The sequence below is a fragment of the Herpailurus yagouaroundi genome, unplaced genomic scaffold (assembly GCF_014898765.1).
Source record: "Herpailurus yagouaroundi ecotype Mexico unplaced genomic scaffold, PumYag 210, whole genome shotgun sequence".
Lineage (NCBI taxonomy): Eukaryota > Metazoa > Chordata > Mammalia > Carnivora > Felidae > Herpailurus > Herpailurus yagouaroundi.
Genome location: NW_024412441.1, coordinates 6999723 through 7019146, shown reverse-complemented (window position 1 = coordinate 7019146; position 19424 = coordinate 6999723). Strand labels below are relative to the sequence as shown.

At 37.3% G+C, this 19424-nt stretch overlaps 1 protein-coding gene across 3 annotated transcripts in view; it reads left to right on the top strand.

The window, feature by feature from the left end:
- Positions 1 to 19424, top strand: part of ACYP2 (acylphosphatase 2) — a 191629-nt gene that overhangs the window by 25315 nt on the left and 146890 nt on the right. For all 3 annotated transcript variants that reach the window (XM_040453732.1, XM_040453730.1, XM_040453731.1), the window contains exons 2-3: positions 8352 to 8368; positions 9763 to 9872. In XM_040453732.1, the coding sequence (XP_040309666.1) occupies positions 8366 to 8368; positions 9763 to 9872 (113 nt within the window). In that variant the 5' untranslated portion in view covers positions 8352 to 8365. The remainder of the gene's footprint in view (positions 1 to 8351; positions 8369 to 9762; positions 9873 to 19424) is intronic.

The following is a 19424-nucleotide window of genomic DNA, read 5'->3' as shown; positions in this document are numbered from 1 at the left end:
AGCTCCCTACCCTCCGTGGCTTCTCTCTCCCCCAGTTCACCTCTTCACACCACATATCTGCCAAGTTCTGTGGTTCCAGTTGTACAGATTGTTGTGTGAATCCTCAAATCAGTTTTCTAGGTGTGAAAGATGGTTTAGTTTTGATCTAGCTGCATTTCAGGGACAAGAGAGGCCAAAAAAAAAGCTTCCATGCTGCTCTGCCATCTTGGCCCCTCAAATGTTTGTTTGTTTGTTTGTTTGTTTATTTTTAATTTTTTTAAACATTTATTTATTTTTGAGACAGAGGGAGACAGAGCATGAACGGGCAAGGGTCAGAGAGAGAGGAAGACACAGAATCCGAAGCAGGCTCCAGGCTCTGAGCTGTCAGCACAGAGACTGACGTGGGGCCTGAGCCCACAGACCACGAGATCATTACCTGAGCTGAAGTCAGACGCCCAACCGACTGAGCCACCCAGGTGCCCCTGTTTATTTATTTTTGAGAGAGAGAGAGAGAGAGAGAGAGAGAGAGAGAGAGACTGCACAAGGAAGGGCAGAGAGAGGGAGACAGAGGATCCAAAGCAGGCTTGATGCTGACAGCAGTGAGCATGATGTGGCCTCAAACTCACAAATTGTGAGATCATGTCCTGAGCCAAAGTTGGGCACTTAACCAACTGAGTCACCTAGGTGCTCCTCAGTTTCTTTAATTAACATCTTATATTAGTATGGTACATTTGTCACAACTGGTGAACCAATATTGGTACATCATTATTAAGTAAAGCCTATATTTTCTTCAGATTTTTAAAGTTTTTACCTAACGTCTTCTTTCTGTTCCAGGATTCATCCAGGATATCATTTTACATTTAGTTATCTTGTCTCCATAGATTTCTTTGGATTTCACCTGCCCTGTCTCTCTTGTTTTCAGTGATTTTGGCAGTCTTGAGGTGTACTTTGGGGTTAGGTACTTTGTAGGGAGCTCCCCAGTACAATGTGTTTGGTATTTTTCTCATAATAAGACTGGGGTTATGGATGAGTGGAAGACCAGAGGTCAAGTGCCATTCTCATCACACCATATCAAGGGTGCCTACTGTTTATGTATGTATCTCAGCCTCCATCACCTGGCTGAGATAAGTGTTTGTCAGGTTTCTCCACTGTTAAGCTACTTTTCCCTGCTCCCTTCCCATCCTCTACTTTTTAATCTCCATGTTCTCAAGAAGCTCTTTTTTTTTTTTTTTTTTTTTTTGCCACCAATTTCTGTTGCAGTGGGGGCTATGGAAGCAGGGATAGGGGAGCAGGGGACTAACCTGTGTTTTTAGAGCATTTGTAACTATGGCATGGTTTAAAATGTTGCTATAAATCTTTAATTACAATTATATCTGAAACTGTAACATAATCTGAAAACTTGGGAGGGAAATTGATTAAGCTGTGTATAGAGGCTTTACCAGCTCTTTGGTGAACACTAATGACAGTTGTAGAAATGGATTGTGGCAATCTGTTGGTTTACCTGTGCTTTAGAAGTTCAACAGTTTATTTTTGACAATATTAACTCAGATTTAGAATAGGAGTAGCTTATATAACTACAGAAATACGTAATTTTCTTTAAGATTGCTTAACATAAAAATTGGAATGAGTTATTACATAGTTTTGCCAGACACCACATGATTTGGATGTACACATTTTTCCTTATGTAGACAGGAAGAAGTTGTGTCCTAGAGGTTGAAAATTTGAGTCCCTAAAGCCAAGAAACATAAATATGGTTAAGTCTAATTCCCTTGCTCATCTTTCTTCCTATAGCATTTCATTTATAGTCCCGTTCTACTTCTTGTTTTTACTTCTCTTTAATCCATTCTGCTTCCAACTACACTTATTTGTGTACACATATCTGTGCCTCTCACTAATCAAAAAGGATAGTATTTTCAAGGTCAAGCTGGTGGCTTGTTTTTATAGCCCCTATGGCTGTGCTTATGGCCAGGACTTCAAAAGTGTCTTCAATTAAATTGAAGTGCTTGGGGATAGTTGGCCTGGAGAAGAAACGGTAGTGTGACAGCTATTTCAACAATGTGAAAGATGCCATGGTGTGTGGCTCCAGGGGGCAAACCCTGGATGGAAGGTGAAAGGTTAAAGGAAGGTCTTTCTGAAAAATAAAGATGTTTAACATCAGTAAGGGCTGCTTTGTAAGGTAGTGACTGGATGACTTCCTGCATTTAAAATTGACACATGCAGTCAGATCCCAGGATGAAGGGGTACGTTACAATAGGAAAATTTCATTTTACATGAAAGGATGCTGATGCTTAAAATTCATCATGGTTTCTTTAAATAGCAGTGTGTCTTTGTGAATTTTTTTTTTAATTTTTTTTCAACGTTTATTTATTTTTGGGACAGAGAGAGACAGAGCATAAACGGGGGAGGGGCAGAGAGAGAGGGAGACACAGAATCGGAAACAGGCTCCAGGCTCCGAATCATCAGCCCAGAGCCTGACGCGGGGCTCGAACTCACGGACCGCGAGATCGTGACCTGGCTGAAGTCGGACGCTTAACCGACTGCGCCACCCAGGCGCCCCCCCTTTGTGAATTTAAAGTAAGATTCACTTTGCAAATGTTTACCTCAGAGTTTCTCACTGACACATCTTTCCACCGTCATCACAGCCAATCGAGCCTCGACTCAGCAGCATATTGTGTTTGGAGTCTTTCATAACCGAAGGGGCTGATGTCTGTCCCAGTTTCCAGAGCAGTGTGTCTGTAACAAAACAAAACAAAACAAAAACAACAAAAAAAATGCTGCATGTGTCATATCAGCTCCCCTTCTCTTTAACAAGTGAGGTGGAAGGGGTGCAGAGAGGCCATGGGAGCCCATAGAAGCATCTCTTCCAACACAGGCCCTGTCCCAAGAGTGCTGTGTTCCAGCTAGTGCTGTAAAACTGCAGAAAATCTATCTCCACATTGGCTTTTTCTTTCTTTATGGGCCTCCCTCTGTTGCACAGCGTGCTTCAAACCAGGGATCAGGACTCAGAAAGATTCTGAGGAAATTCAAAGTGGATTATGGAGGTTTGAATGGTTAATTCTCGCATGGTTCACTGCTTCACAAAGTTAATGGGTTGGATGTCCTGCCACCTCTTGATGCACATTCCTTGTAAGCCTTTAAAAGGAGGGTTATGGTTAAGGGGCCCATTGGATAACACCTCTCTTCATTATGTGAGTTGTTGACAAATAAGAGAGTAAAGCAGAAATCTTCAGGTAAGTGGACTTTGTAATAATCTCTCCTGCAGAATTAACACACTCACCCAGGCATAGGCAGGGCTCCCCTGACAAGCAAAGCAGAAGTGATGATCCCCAAGCGAAATGTACTCCCCAGAGAAGGAAGAAGAGAAAGCACCTGGGCAATGCTTGTTTCTTCTTCCAAATGTAACACTTAGATAAGTCTGTGTGTGAGGAGTAGGGACAGGGTAGAATGGTCAGGAGTGTCACACTAATAGATATTCCTTCTCAAAGAAGGAGCTATTACAGGGGTGAAGAAGCTTTCTCCTCTAGACATAGGTCATCAAATCTAGAGAGAGCTCAACCAGAGTTCTGGCTGCAGTATGTCAAGATGATCTGTTCCCCAGAGCGTTTTGTTGTGGAGTGATAGGAAGAGTCAGGGATGTTGTATGGTGACCGGAGTTGGAGAATGACTGCCCTTGTTCTACGGATAGAGACAGATTGAGATATAATTCACATAATATTAAATTCACCTTTTAAAGTGTTCATAGCATACTAAACATACAGTGATTTTTTCCAATAGTCTGAATATTTTTGTACCCATCACCACTATCTAGTTCCAGAACATTTCTGCCACCCCCAAAAAGGGTCCCTCTCTCACAATTCCCTTTATCAGTAGTTCCCCATTCCTCACCTGTCCCTTCCCTCAGGGGCCAGGTCAGGGTCAAGGCCACTATAATGTCCTTGTCCTTTCCCTCATGGTTTCAAGAAGGCTGCTATAGCTCCATCATGATATTCATTCTACAGTCAGGAAGAGAGAGGAAAGGCTATACGGGCAAAACCCCTGGCTGAGTCAGTCCTGTCAATGAGCTTTCCTGAAATCCTCAAGCAGCAATCTGTCTCACATCTCAGGGCCACTCCTCTTTCAAGGAAGATGGGAAACACAGAAAGGCATGTTGCTGTCCCAAGTAAAATCAGAGTCTGTTAGAAAGGTAGAAGAGAAAGATGGATTTTGTGTAGGCAGCTGGCAGTGTCTGCCACAGATGTTCATATATTAAATAAATTTAACTGAATAATTATTACATTCTGTATTCTTTCCCAAGTAGGGACACAGAAGGACATATTACAGAGTCTTTGATCTCCATGGTTTCAACCTCAAAACATTAGATCAGAAACCAAGACAAGCTAAATTTCTGTTAAGTACACATTAAATCTTTCACACATGAAAGATTTATTTCAGTCTTATGATTTTTTTTTTTTTGTCCATCTGTCACTGCCTAAAGTAATGGGCAACACTTCCATTTTTGACCCAGTTTGTGAAGCAATATGAACTTAGCCTAAAGTTACGTCTCTTACACTTAAATGGCAGTTCTTTAGTTCTAGCATTTTAGGATTTGTTCAATAAATATATGTGTGCCCTTATCACTCACAGTTAAAAATACTACCAGCAGTGCACCTAGATGGCTCAGTTGGCTAAGGGTTTGACTTCAGCTCAGGTCATGATCTCACAGCTCTTGGGTTTGAGCCCCCATTGGGCTCTGTGCTGACAGCTCAGAGCCCGGAGCCTGCTTCAGATTCTGTGTCTCCCTCTTTCTCTGCCCCTCCCCACCTCCCGTACGCGCACGTGCGCTCTCTCTCTCTCTCAAAAATAAATAAACATTAAGGAAATTTTTAAAAAATAAAAATATAAAAAAAAATCATCACTAGATCTTGCTCCTCTAAGTTCTATAAGATGACCGATTTTCTTTCTTTTCCATTCTTGTGGTTGTATTCAGTTTTTTTTTTTTTTTTTGGTCAACCTAGACATTATCTAGTGGCTTCTCACTATCCTTTGTATCATAGTATCATATATACTATGTATGTATACAGGTAATGTTAACTTTAAAACTGCCAGTTATTTTGCCAGCAAAAATGGATTTATTTGGGAATAAAAGAGAATTATAAGTCAGGACAAACAAGCTGGGTCACAACCTTAGATGAGCCTGGGCAACAAAGGAACACATGATTTTTTTAAGGAGAAAACGGGTACGTTGGGAAAGCTGTTAAACAGAAAGTCCACTAGCGTAAACTGGGAGCTACAAATATGGTGCTTCTCATTGGCTGAGCTGTTGCCCTGGATGGGACAGGGGTGGTGCTGAGGAAATGTTTCTTTCTTGGGCTGGAGTAGTAAAGTAGTATCCACGTGCATGGTCCAGTACGTGTAAGGTCAAGTCTCTCCTTTCCTGTTGGGTCTGCAAATGACTACCAGTGGTAGGGCATGAGAGCTCCCTCTGCTGAAACCTCCTGAATCCATTTTAGTGAAATTTCCCATTACTAATTTTCACAGCGCTATGTATTATCATTTAGGTAATGTTCTGCTAGAATCAACACAGAATTCTTGAAATTCTTTTCAACTCTGGAATGCAGTAAATTTATCATCACTTTGAAATAAAGTCTAATCAATATGATATGTGTATTTGCAATATTAATAGCAAATTACTACACGAGAGTTAAATATTTCACTTAAGTATGTATCAGCTGGTTTGTCTTTCATTCATTTATTCAACAACTATGTGCCAAGTCCTGGTCTAGGTTCTGGGAACACAGTGGTGAACAAGACAGAATAGAACTTACAGTGAAGACAGGAAATTTTTTAAAAAGCAAATAAATGCATTGTAATGTCATATGTAATCAGTACTATGCCTATACAGGAAACATGGGGTGCATTGCTGTTTTAGGTGAATTGGTCAGGGGACATATTTCTAAGGAGATGATATCTGTGCAGAGACTTGAATAATGAGAAGATCAGAGGAAAGAGCATTTTAGGCAGAGGGAATGATACATGCAAAGACTGTGAGGCAGGAATATGTTTGGCATGTTGAGGAGCACAAAGGAGGCAAATTCGGCTGAAATGGAGTGTGCCACGAGAGGAGTCCTAAAATAAGAGGTAGACAGACTCATCAGAGGGAGTCTGCAGGCTGTGGCAACCAGGATACCTTTTATGTTGAGTGTAATGGGGAGTCAGTACAGGGTTTTAAGCTGGGGATGAAAATGATTTGACTTTACTTAAGACAATCACCTTAGGTGTTTTATAGAGACTAGACTGTAGGACAGCAGAACTAGAAGCACAGAGGCTAGTTAAGGGGGCTGTTGAGAGATTATGATAATTTGGACTAGGACATGAAAACACCATTACCCATTTTTCTAGAAACAGTTGAATCAGAACTATTATTATTATTATTATTATTGTTGTTGTTATTTTAGTGAGTCTTAAGTGAAGTTTGGGGCTAGAAATAATTTGTAAAGGGAGTGCAATGACATGTTTTTGGATATTTAGCTAAGTGACAGTCTAAGGAGACCAGGGCCGCTCTGACACCAGGGGAGGTGTTTTTGCCTTTTCATTGTCTGTAGCTTCTTTCATGTAGTGCTGCTGACTTGTAAGATAGGTGAAGCAACATTGCTATGCAAGGTCATGATTTATTACCAACATGAACTTGAACAGCGTCACTGGGAAATGCATCTGATCTGCAGGACCCTATGAGACTTTTCCCCTTTATGATGCAATTCTTGATCGGAAATAAAAATCCTTTTCAAACCTTTCCCAGGCCTTTCTTTGAGGTAGTGCCAACCATCGGTTCTAAACTGTAGTGGGCATGTGAATCACCTGGAGAGCATGTTAAAACCAGATTCTTGGATTCCACCTGCAGAGCTTCTGTTTCTGTAGGTCTGGGGAGGGGCCTGAGATTTGATTGTCTAAAAAACTCAGGTTCTGCTGGCGCTGCAGGGCATTGGAATACTCTTTGAATAGCAAAGAGCTGGGCCAGATGTTTTCCATTTCTGGTTACTTCAGTTGCCTGGCTTTCTTTTCATAATGCTGACATTGTGTGTGTGTGGGAGGGGGGGGGGCGGTGGTGCTCACTGAGAAGGACCTCAGGGGAATATCCTCAATACAGCCTGGACCAAAACCTTCAAGTCTTCTTGGTCAGCGTCTTTTGGGATCTGCTCATGCTTAGGATAAAACAACTGCACACTTTTCACTAGTGCTGCCTGTTTTCTCTCCTGTTTTGTCCCTCTCTTCTACATGTCCTGGTTTAGCTCAAGTTTCTCTTTGAAAGTTCTGCCAGTTCCTTTTATGTCTGCAAGCTACTCTCTTTCCCTCCCTCTATCTAACAAACTGCCTTTCTGATTCCCCTTCAGATCAATACTTGCCACTCATCATTTCTCCTCACTTTGTATGTATCTTTTAAACTATGTTTTATAGCCCTATAAAAATTCCATTTGTGATGTATCCTGTCTTTATTGCTTTACTATGCTTTTCCTTCATTTTCATTTGATACCACAATATGCTATTGTCAGGAAACAAGTGATGCCCCCTGTTATTATAAATCTGCTTACAAAATATATAAGATTATCTAAGCCATTGATCCCTTCTATCTCTTTTTAAAGCAGGCTCAGTTGCTGTAGGTGGAAGCACTATCTTGTGGCCTCTTTGAATATTGGTTTGATCTATCGCTTATGATTTCCCAATGTATTAAAAAATATTTTTTTCAGTTGAGGTATAATTTAAATTCAGTAGCACTCACCCTTTTTAGCGTACAGTTGAATGAGTTTTGAAAAATGCATACAGATCTGTAACCCTCACCACAGATGAGATGCAGAGCAGTGCCTTCACCCCAGAAAGGTCCTTCTTGCCCCTTTACAGCACCCCTTCTTCCTTCAGCCCTTGGCAACAGCTCGTCAGTTTCCCATCCCCGTAGTTTTGCCTTTCCAGAATGTGGAATTAAAATGGAAACAGAAATGTTTTTATTACATTCTAACTTGAATTTAGTCCTTGCACTTAAAGAAGAAATTCTAAAAGCTGAGGATGTATAAATTTTATGCCAAATATACTCAACTGTCCTTGTGATCAGTAGTTTGTTTTGTTTACTTTTTTGAAATGGAATGAGTATGCAGTGTGGCATTTCATGATTCTTTGGTTTCAGAATATTACTATCTTTCTCCAAAAATAGTCTTCCTTTTTCATTTTTATTTTAAAAGAAAACAATTTTTAAAAATACTTTCTGAATATGTTCAGACGTAAAAGGTTTTGTTCATTTCATTTACTTACTATTTAATGGACTAGATAAAAATTAGGTCAGGAAATATATACCTTTTTTTAAAGGTAGACAAACTGACATTTCTTTTCATCTTTTTTTAATACAGGTGTTTGCTTCAGAATGGTAAGTCAGTAAGTCTGTTCACTATTTTTTTTTTTTTTTTTGCCATTTTCTCCCTACTGTTATTTCTATTCACAGACATAGAGCAGTTTTCTACTTAGTGCTAGCCTACTGCTTATTTTCCATCCTTGACAGCAAATGAAGTATTTGTATTTCTTCCAAATTACTGCTTGAAGTTTTTGATTAAAGCTGTCTTTTAAAAGTAGTCTATTAAAAACATTTCAGCCTGCCTCGTTTTTAGTTAATGTTTTGTATGAATTTCAAAAGTACTTCTACTGGGATAATCAAATTAAATGTTTTGGTTAGGTATATAGAATACAAAGTATGGGATCTTCCCCTTGTTCTGGATCGAAGAACCCCCTCCAGGCAAATGTCTGTATCTTGAATTGCAAAATGAAAAATGCTCATGTTGCATAAGGAAGTGGTTCTCGGTTTTTAGAAGTTAAGACTCCTTATTGCTTTACATTTTTTAATTTTGTTAATATACTCTTTTCCTAAAAGTTAAATGTGCGTGTGTTTTTACCTACTATTTCAGCTGGCAGTCGCTAGCTTATTACCTGTCTGTTCTTAACCTCTGAGGGTTCTAACATGTTCCCAACCAGTAAAGTCTCCTTGTTTTGAGATAGCCCCTCCCCCCACAGTTCAGATTCTCTCTCTTTTCATTATTATTTTCAGAACTGGCTCCAACATAAATTCTGGCTATAACCATCTTGGGTTGTATTGCTTCATTTAATTGGGGATGTAGAGTGTATAGATTCTTGGTCACTTTGACCTCCAAACAGAAGACCATATTTTTAAAAATTTCCAGTAGATGAGATCTACAAGAATTTAGTATGATATAGTTAAAATAGTTCAAAATCAAAATGTTCATTTGCCAGTAGCATAACTGAATTTGGAACTGAGAAAAGGAATTTTTAAAAACTGTTAAGAATAATAGGAGAAATAAACTTATCTATAGACAATTAACAACGTGTGTGTGGCAAGTCCACAGCCAATGGAAGACATCAGAATCTTTTAATTGAATTCTTTGTATTGATCATAACTCCGTATTTTTCCTCAGTGATTGAAAATCTCAGAGTGATCATCTTTTGGAACCAGACAATGTAATTCACTGTTAGCAGGCATGGGGGCAATGCAACTGAATTTTATGGATCCCAAAACACATCACGGAAACTGTTTTCTGAAGTAATTCCCACTATCAGTTTATTGTTTTATAATGTGTTTGTCTTTACTGAAAGTGGAATTTACTAAAAAATACCACTTAAGTGAGGATTCCTGTGAACAGAGGTATGATTGTAGGTCAGCTACACAATTTTTGGCATAGACTATATTTTAGGAAAGAAAATTGTCAGTTTTTGATGTTGGATTTTGTTTCTCATATTTTCTCCTGAAACCAGTACACAGAAGATGAGGCTAGGAAAATAGGAGTGGTTGGCTGGGTGAAGAATACCAGCAAAGGGACTGTGACAGGCCAAGTGCAAGGCCCCGAAGACAAAGTCAACTCCATGTAAGTAGCAAGACTAATAATGCACTTATGCAATTTATGAACTTTTTTTAATGCTTCATTGGACAGTAAGAACAATATTGATGGACCAAATTCAGTTTGTGGATATAACTCAACTCACATGTTTTTAGGCATACTGGCAAGGATGTCCTCAGATCTGGGAATGGAATTTGTACATGTAGGAATGGATTTCCCACTTGGGCAGGCCCTCAAAAAGAACAATAGTGTCACTCTCTAGTCTATTTGAATTGAGTTCTGTCTCTTCTAACCTGGGAGAAGCATCCTGGGCCCACATATCTCTTATCCAAAGTAGTTGTGAAGAAGCATAGTGCCTTTGGATGGTTCTTAAAGTTCTTAAAGTAGACTTCAAGGCAAAAAGGCTGCCCTCTCCTTTTTAAGTATATTATTTATGTAATTATAATTTTATTTTTGCTGTTGATGAAAGTGTATTCTGTGAGCTATATGGTTATGATAATGAATCCTTGTATTCCAAAAGAGATCAGATTCAGTAACATAGAAAAAAGTGCCCTGTCACACTCAAAAGCCTTCTTTTTTTGTAAGTTCCACTACTCTTTGTAGTCTTTTTTTTCCTAATAAAAAAGAGCTAACATTTATTGAGTATCTGCAATGTTAGACAATATGCTAAACACTTCACATAGGTTTTCTCGTTTAATCTACACAATGGATCTTATCATACCCAATTTAATTCATTTTATTGTTTGCAGTTTATTTTTGTTCTCATTAATGTTTTTAGATTTCAAGGTAATATTTTTTTGATTATTGTAATAAGTGAAGTAGTAAGATGCTGAGAGATAAAAAAAAAAAAATTAAGCTAGTAATCTGCCCCATTCCCCTCTGCTTCCCTCCCCTTGATGGCACCTGTGCCTGTGGCTTTGTGAATACTTTCTGAAGCTTTCTCTTTCACTTAAAACTATTTAAGCATTTATTTAGGGTTTGGTTATTTTTACTGAAATAGAATACTTGATGCATATTCTTCTGTAACTAGTTTTTTCATTTTATAGACATTCATCAATCAGTAAATATATAAACACTGACTCCTTATTTTTCCTAATTTTTTTATGCATAAGTACATACTTTGTGTAAAACTGTACCCCAACTTGGAAAGTGGGGTCTACAATTTTAGTTTCATAAAATTCTTTTAACAGTTAATGAAAAACAATAATTATCAGTAGGATTGCCACACAAGCATACAAGAAAAAATTCTGAGACTTCTATTGTAAACAGTTCAATGGATGAGAAAGTGCCAAATGACTATGAGGTATTGAGAATGCAGGCTGCATGGAAGATTGACTCTCATGCCTATCATGTTATATCCTAATCCATGTTGTAGCCATTTTTGATTAATATCCTTAACATAAATATGATCATATCATACATGCTACCCAATTTTTCTTTTCAACCCCTGCACACCCACTTTTCCTTCTCAGTTCTACAAGTAATCTATATTGGCAACTGGGTCGGTTTCCTCCCATGTTTGTCTCCATATTCACCTTCTCATATACATCTGATCCACTACTGGCTATTTACCCAAAGAAAATGAAAACACTAATTCAAAAAGATATATATATATACCCTTGTGTTTATTGTAGCATTATTTACAATAACCAAATTATGGAAATAGCCCCAGTGTCCATTGACAGATGAATGGATAAAGAGGGTGTGGTGTATATATAATGGAATATCACTCAGCCATAAAAAAAGAATGAAATCTTGCCATTTGCAACAACATGGATGGATCTAGAAAGTATAATGCTAGGCCAAATAAGTCAGAGAAAGACAAATACCATATGATTTCACTCATGTGTGGAATTTAAGAAACAAAACAAATGAACAAAGAAAAAAGAGATAAACCAAAAACCAGACTCTCAACTATAAAGAACAAACAGATGGTTACCAGAGGGGAGGCGGGGAAGGGGATGGGTGGAATAGGTGAAGGGGATTAAGATTACACTCATGATGAGCACTGAGTAATGTACAGAATTGATGAATCACTCTATTGTACACCTAAGACCGTATGTCAATTATACTGAAATTAAAAAACAAAACAAAACAGGGACACCTGGGTGGCTCGGTCCGTTAAGTGTCGGACTTCAGCTCAGGTCATGATCTCAGTTTGTGAGTTCGAGCCCCACGTCAGGCTCTGTGCTGACAGCTTGGAGCCTGGAGCCTGTTTCAGATTTTGTGACTCCCTTTCTCTCTGCCCCTCACCCACTTGCACTCTTTCTCTCAAAAATAAATAAAAATTAAAAAAAAATTAAAAAAAAAACCCAAAGCAAAACAAAAATACATCCCAGAAAATCTGTCCAAGTCAGATGGTAGAGCTTCAATTCATTCTTTTCAATGGCCGCTTAATAATTGACAGTGTTAGTGCACCATTTTTTATTACCTTATTTCTGAAAATTCATTTTGTTTCTCTCTCTTTTTTTTTTTTTCCAATAAGAGCAATGCTATAATAAACATTTTATTGGTGATTTTATTTTTGGGAGATAGATTCCCAGAAGTGCAGTTTGTTGGTTGATGTATCTGTGTACTATTAATTGTAAAAATATTTGTCAGACTGCTTTTCAAAACAGCTGTAAACAATTTACATTTTTTTCTCTTCATCCTGTGGGCAATTGGTATTATTGCTGTCTAATTTTTCTTTGATCTGATTGGGTGTAGAGTGATATGGTATTTTTTCACTATAATTTGCATTTCTCTAATTACTGGTTATTTTGAGCATCTTCATGCTTGTGGCTATGTGGGTTTGTTCTCATGAACTAACTCCCTTTCACATCCTTTACCCATTTGTCTGTGGGGCTGCTTGTCTCTTGCCAATGTTTAAGAGCTCTTTGTATATTGGTAATGATTACTAACTCATTATCTGTAATCTCTTTTGCAAGTATTTTCCCAATTCTATCCTTTGCCTATTCATTAGTTTTGTTTATTTATGATAGTTTTTGGTTTTTTTTGCGACGCGAATTGTTTTTAATTTTTATAAACTCACATATAGTTATCTTTTCTTTCTGGTTAAGAAACAGATCATAAATGTTGTTCCCTACGTTTCCTTCTACCTTTATGATGCTTTATTTATTATGTTAAGCATTTATTCCATCTGGAATTTGTTTTTTATTTAGAATATGAGACTGGGGACTATTTTCTACCATGATGTAACAGCCAGTTGTGCCAGCACTATTTTAAAATAATCGCTCTTTCCCCATCAAATTGAAATACATTTTTATCATGTATTAAAATCACATGTAAACTGGATTCTGTTTCTGGATTCTGGGTTCTGTTCTCTTTCCTTAATAGATCTGTTTACCTATTCCTAGACTAATACTCCATATTGATTTAATTATACTGGCTTTATAGGTTATTTCCCTTCACTATTTTTTTTTATTCATTTATTTGCTTTCTTGGGCATTTATTTTCTCTCTAAACTTTAAGATACTTTTATCCATTTGATTGAAACTATAGTTGTTGTTTTTTTTTAAACTTCCCTGCTTGTCTTACAAATATGCTTTTTAAAATAAACTTTAGGGGTGCCTGGCTGACTCAGTTAGTAGAGCATGCAACTCTTGATCTCAGGGATGTGAGAACCCCACATTGGGTGTAGAGATTACTTAAAAATAAAATCTTAAAAATGCCCCAACTTTACCTTTTAGAAGTTTTAGATTTACAGAAAAATTGTGAAGATACTACCAAGAGTTTCCATGTACTTCTCACCCACTTTCCCCCATTAAAATTTTATATTAGTACGATACTTATGTTACAATTAATGAACCAGTAGTGATGTATTAGTATTAACTGAAGTTCATAGTTTATTCAGATTGTTTTAGCTTTTACCTAATGTTCCTTTTCTCTTTAGGAGTCCATATTTTACTTGCTTTTTAATTTCACACTTTTATGGCATTAAGAGAATTGTTCTTAAATTTTCCCATCTAAGAATATGGAAGTCTTTTCATTTTCTCAGATTTTTAAATTTATCCTTCGGTATGGTTTTATGGCTATCATCATTAAGATTTTGTGCTTTCCTTGCTGACTTTATTCCTAAGTCTTTGTGTTAGTTTGGGCTACTGTAGCAAAGTCCTGTAGACTGGGTGGTTTATAAGCAAGAGAACTTTATTTCTCACAGTTCTGAAGGCTGGAAGTCTGAGATTAGAGTGCCAGCATTGTCGAATTCTGGTGAGAGCCCTGGCTGGGTTGTAGATTACCAACTTCTCATTCCGTCCTCATATGGCAGAAAGAGAGCCAATCAGCTTTCTGGTCTCTTATTATAAGGGCACCAATCCCATTCATGAGGTGTCTGCCCTCATCCTCATGATCTAACTATCTCCCCAAAGCCCCACCTCCAAATACCGTCACATTGGGGATTAGGCATCAACATGTGATTTGGGGTGGGTGGGGGGGACACATTCATTCCATAACAATATTTTATTGCCTTTTTCATGACTGTGTATGGAATATTTTTCCTATTTCTGTTTCCCATGCTATAATAGGGAAAGCCTAAGGACTTTTGTATATTTATCTTACATCAGAGTTACCTTATCAAATATTCTCATTAATTCTACTAAGTTTTTTGGGCGGGAGGGTTAAACTATAGTTATTGGGTTTTTTAAGTACACAAGTGTGTAATTAGCAAAAAATAATGTTTTTTTTTTTCATTTCATTTGCCAGACCCATCAAGACAATGTTGAATAATAGCAATAGTGGGTATCCCTGTCTGATTGTATTTGAAATGGTTTTGTTTTACCAAGTAGAATAGTTTGCTGTCGATTTTCATTAAATGTACTTTATCACATTGAATTTCACTTTGCATTCCTTGAATTAAGCTCTGATTGGTCACAGAGTGTTATTCTTTTGAATCATAGCTGAACATTACTTGTTAATATTTTATTTAGAATTTTTGCATCTATATTTATAAGAGGGATTATGGTTTCTTTTAAAAATTTTTCTTTACTATATTATGTTTTAGTGTTAAAATTTTGTTGGCTTCATAAAATGTATTAGGAAATTTTCCATTTTTTCCTTCATTCTGGAATAACTTGAATAATATTGGAATTTCTGTTATTAAGTTAGCTGAAACAAGTTATGAAATCACTTGGTCCTTGTACCTTCTCAATGGTGGGCTACCAGTTGTTTTTGTTTTTGGTTGTTTTTCTTTCTGTTATTGTTATTATTATTTTTTTAATTTTACAGATAGCATGAACCATTAGGGTAGAGGGGTAGAGGGAGAGAGAGAGAGAGAGATAATCCCAAGCAAACTCCACACTCAATGTGGAGCCTGACTTTGGGCTCTATACCATGATCCTAGGATGGTGACCTGAGCCGAAATCGAGTCAGTTGCTCAAGAGACTGAGCCACCCAGGCGTCCCCCAATCTAGCGTATTGTAATTGGTTGTTTGAATTTTCCACTTTTCCCAGATTCATTTATGTTTTCCTAAGAAATTATCCAGGTTTTCAAATTGCTTGTCATGGATTTCATACTTTAAAAATCTCTTTTGTATTTGCGGTTATATGTTCTTTGAAATTTTCCTAATCTTATATAATTTGATTCTCTTCTTTTTCCTTAATTGGGTTTAGAAAGGATTTATATGTTGATATATTAAAAAAAAAAACATTTTGCGGGCATCTGGGTGGCTCAGCCGGCTAAGAGTCGGACTCCGGCTCAGATAATGATCTCGCAGTTTGTGGGTTAGAGCCCCGCATAGGGCTCTGTGCTGCTTCGGATAATGTGTCTCCCTCTCCCCCTCCCCTGCTCGTGCTCTGTCTCTCTCTCAAAAATAAATAAACATTAAAAAAAATTAAAACAACATTTTGGATTTATTAATCATTTCTCCTTTTTTTTTTTTTTTTGGTTTTCCAGTCATTAATTTCAACTTTCATCTTTACTAATTCCCTCTTTATTTCTTTGTTGATCTTTCTTTAAGTCTTCATCATGAATTGTAGTTCCCTTTAGGTTTAGTCTTTTTTTTTCTTTTTTAATAAGATATTTTTTGAAAAGTTTGTTTATTTATTTTAAGAGAGAGAGTGTGTGAGTGGGGAAGGGGCAGAGAGAATGAGAGAGAGAATCCCAAGCAGGTTTCATGCTGTCAGGCTGGAGCCTGAAGTGGGGTTTAAACTCACAAAACTGGGAGATCATGACCTGAGCCGAAATCAAGAGTTAGATGCTTAACCAAATGAGCCACCCAGGTGCCCCTAATTTTAATCTTTTTAAGTCAGTAATGAAGATGATTAAGCATTTGCCCTTTAATACAGCTTTTGTTTGTTACATAGGTTGGGTAAAAAGTGTTCTTTTCATTGCTTTCTGGATAGTCTATAAGTTCATTTTTGGCTCCTCTTCAAATAATAACAAATGACATTCTGGGTATGTGTTTTTTTTTTTAAATATCCAGTGTCCTTCTCTATCTTTAATAATTTTTTTTGCCTTAAAGTTACTTTATCTGGTATTAACAGAGATATGTACACTTTATTTATATATATGTTTGCATAGAGTATCTTTTCATTATTTTAATTTCAATGTTTCCTTCTCATTGTGTGCTTTTGTTTGTTTTTATTGAAGTAGTTGATGGATAATGTTATATTAGTTTCAAGTGTATTTCAATATATTTTATATGTGTATCTCATGTTTTTAAATTAGTATATTTATCCATTTAAGTTTAATGGAATCATTCATGTTTAGAATTAAATATGTATCTTACTGTATTTTCCCCCTTGTCTTATTAGTTCTGTTTTCCTTTTCTTCTTTCTAGCCTTTATTTAAATTGATTATTTTTTATTATTCCACTTTTTTTGTCTGTTAGAAGTTGTATATTCTTTTGTTTCTTTTATTAGTTCCTAGAGATACAACATACAACCATAACTGCTCAAAATTTGATATTAATTTATCTCTTTACTCTTTTCCTAATAATGCAACATCTCTAGCATTTAACTTGCTATTTATTTAAGTTCATTTAACTCACTATTTATTTAGATGCTAATTTTTTTTAATGTTTATTTATTTTTGAGAGAGATAGAGAGGGAGAGACACAGTGCGAGCAGGGGAGGGCAGAGAGAGGAGAGAGTCACAGAATCCGGAGGCTCCACGCTTTGAGCTGTCAGCACAGAGCCCCATGTGGGGCTCCAACCCACCAGCCGTGAGATTATGACCTGAGCTGAAGTCAGACCATCAACCGACTGAGCCACCCAGGCGCCCCTAGATGCTAATTTTAATGACCTATTTTAAAACTCATAAGAAATTATTTTTTAAAAGTCAGTATTTTGGGGGGTATTCTATATATTTGCCATTTGTTTTGTTATTTTTTTCCTTCCTAATTCTCTGAGCTTCTGTGTAGGAATATTTCCATTCTGCCAAAAAATGTTCTTTAGTATTTTCCTTCATTTGGGCAGCTGGTGATGTGTTACTTCAGTTTTGGTTTGTCTCTATGTGTTTTTATTTTACCTTAATTCTTGAAAAATATCTTTGTTTCATGTAGAATTCTGACATAGTTATTTTTTCCAGTACCCTGTGGATAACATTACAATGTCTAACATGCATTGTTTTGTTGTGAAATTGGCTGTCAGTTTTACACCTTGCTTCTTGAAAATAATTTTGCTGCTTTTAAAATGGCAATGATAATAAAATTGCCAGTTTACAGTTTGTGATAATAAATATAACATTAAGCCTGTCAGTTGGTTTAGGTGATTTTCTCCCGTAATACTTAGTTCTCTGGATATGTATGCAGTAGAGGCATGAAGTGGGGTTCATCCAGGGCTTGGTTGTTGCCAGCTATAAGGAGCAGAAGTGAGAGAGCAGGGTTTGAGGGCATTTACAAGAGTGTGAATAGAAGGATGAATCCCGAAACTAAGTTCAGACAAAATGAGAAATGAGCTGGGAGGAAATTGATGGGCAGTGAGAAACGGTTGTCTTATTTAATTGTGGGTGTAAGGAATTGTAACAGCTTGCAGGAGCCGTGTTTTGTTGCACAATTCAGTCCTGGAATCAGCAGAGTCAGTGCAGAAAGGAAGGGATGGAAGGGGGATGTGAGACATCTGTGATGTTTCCTGCCCCGCTGTGAGTGAAGTTCTAGTGTAGATAGGCTCTTGCACTGACTTTTTTTTCTGTGTCCAGTGGTTCTTTAACCAGATTTCATCTGACTGTTGCTCAGTGGAACTTCCTTCAGCTGTCTGAGAAATTATTGAAATTCGGCACGTTTTGGTATTGTCCTTTTTATTAAAAAAATTTTTTTTTCAATGTTTATTTATTTTTGGGACAGAGAGAGACAGAGCATGAACGGGGGAGGGGCAGAGAGAGAGGGAGACACAGAATCGGAAACAGGCTCCAGGCTCTGAGCCATCAGCCCAGAGCCCGACGCGGGGCTCGAACTCACGGATCGTGAGATCGTGACCTGGCTGAAGTCGGACGCTTAACCGACTGCGCCACCCAGGCGCCCAGTATTGTCCTTTTTAAATTGCTTTTTATTACGGGATTTACAAGCAGATCCATGGATAGAGAGAATGGGACAATGAGCATCATGTGTCTGTTACCTGGTTTCAATAACAATTTATGGCATTCTTATTTCACATATTCCTCCAACTTTTCTTTTACTTTTCTCATTGTTAGAGTATTAAAGCGAATTTCCTACATCATATCATGCACCTGTAAGTTAGGTTGAGCAATATGAAACTACCAATGTTTGACAAAATTTTGAGCCACAAAATAGCAGTTTCATATTGTTGAAAGAGTTTTCTCTAAGTCTCTCTCTAAGTCTCTAAGACTTTTACTATTTTTCTCTAACAGAAACTCTATATACCCATCAATATATTTTTCTAAACTCTACAGCAGATCTATCTCCAAATGTCAGAGTGAAAAGTCTGTTACACTTTCCCTGAGGCTTGTCTTCTCCCCAGTCTGGGTCTGTGCCTGCTGGACAGCTGTCATTCTCATGCTTCCCTTTGTCCCTTTCCTGTGGAGTGGGTTCCTGTTTTCTCAATCATATTTTTATCTTCCTGGACTTATTCCCTTGTTTGTGGAAGTCTAATTCTCCACTAGCTTCACAAGGAAAGATATGAGAGAGACAAAAAGTTTGAACCCTTAACCGCCTTCATTTACACTCATACTTGATGGATTGTTCGAGTTTTAAAATCCCAAGCCCCGAAATCATCATCCACCCAGAATTTTGAAGGCATAGCTCCATGACTTCTTGTGAGACTGCCCAGAGATTTGATGTCTTTCTCATGCCAGGGATTGGAAAATATATCTGTTTATTTTCCTCAGAAAATGTTTTAGATATTCAGTGTATCCTTCTTTTTCTGTGTTTCAGTCCTCTGCCAGAGCGCATGTTTTAATTTCATTTGAAATGCTGGGCTCTGGGAGGAGGAGAATTTCTGTGTCTTTGAAGATTTCTTTCCCGCTCTCTTTTTGGTTGTCCTCTTCTGAAACTTGCTTATGGACATGATTCTTTGATTTTTCTTTTTTCTTTTCTTTTCTTTTCTTTTCTTTTCTTTTCTTTTCTTTTCTTTTCTTTTCTTCTCTTCTCTTCTCTTCTCTTCTCTTCTCTTCTCTTCTCTTCTCTT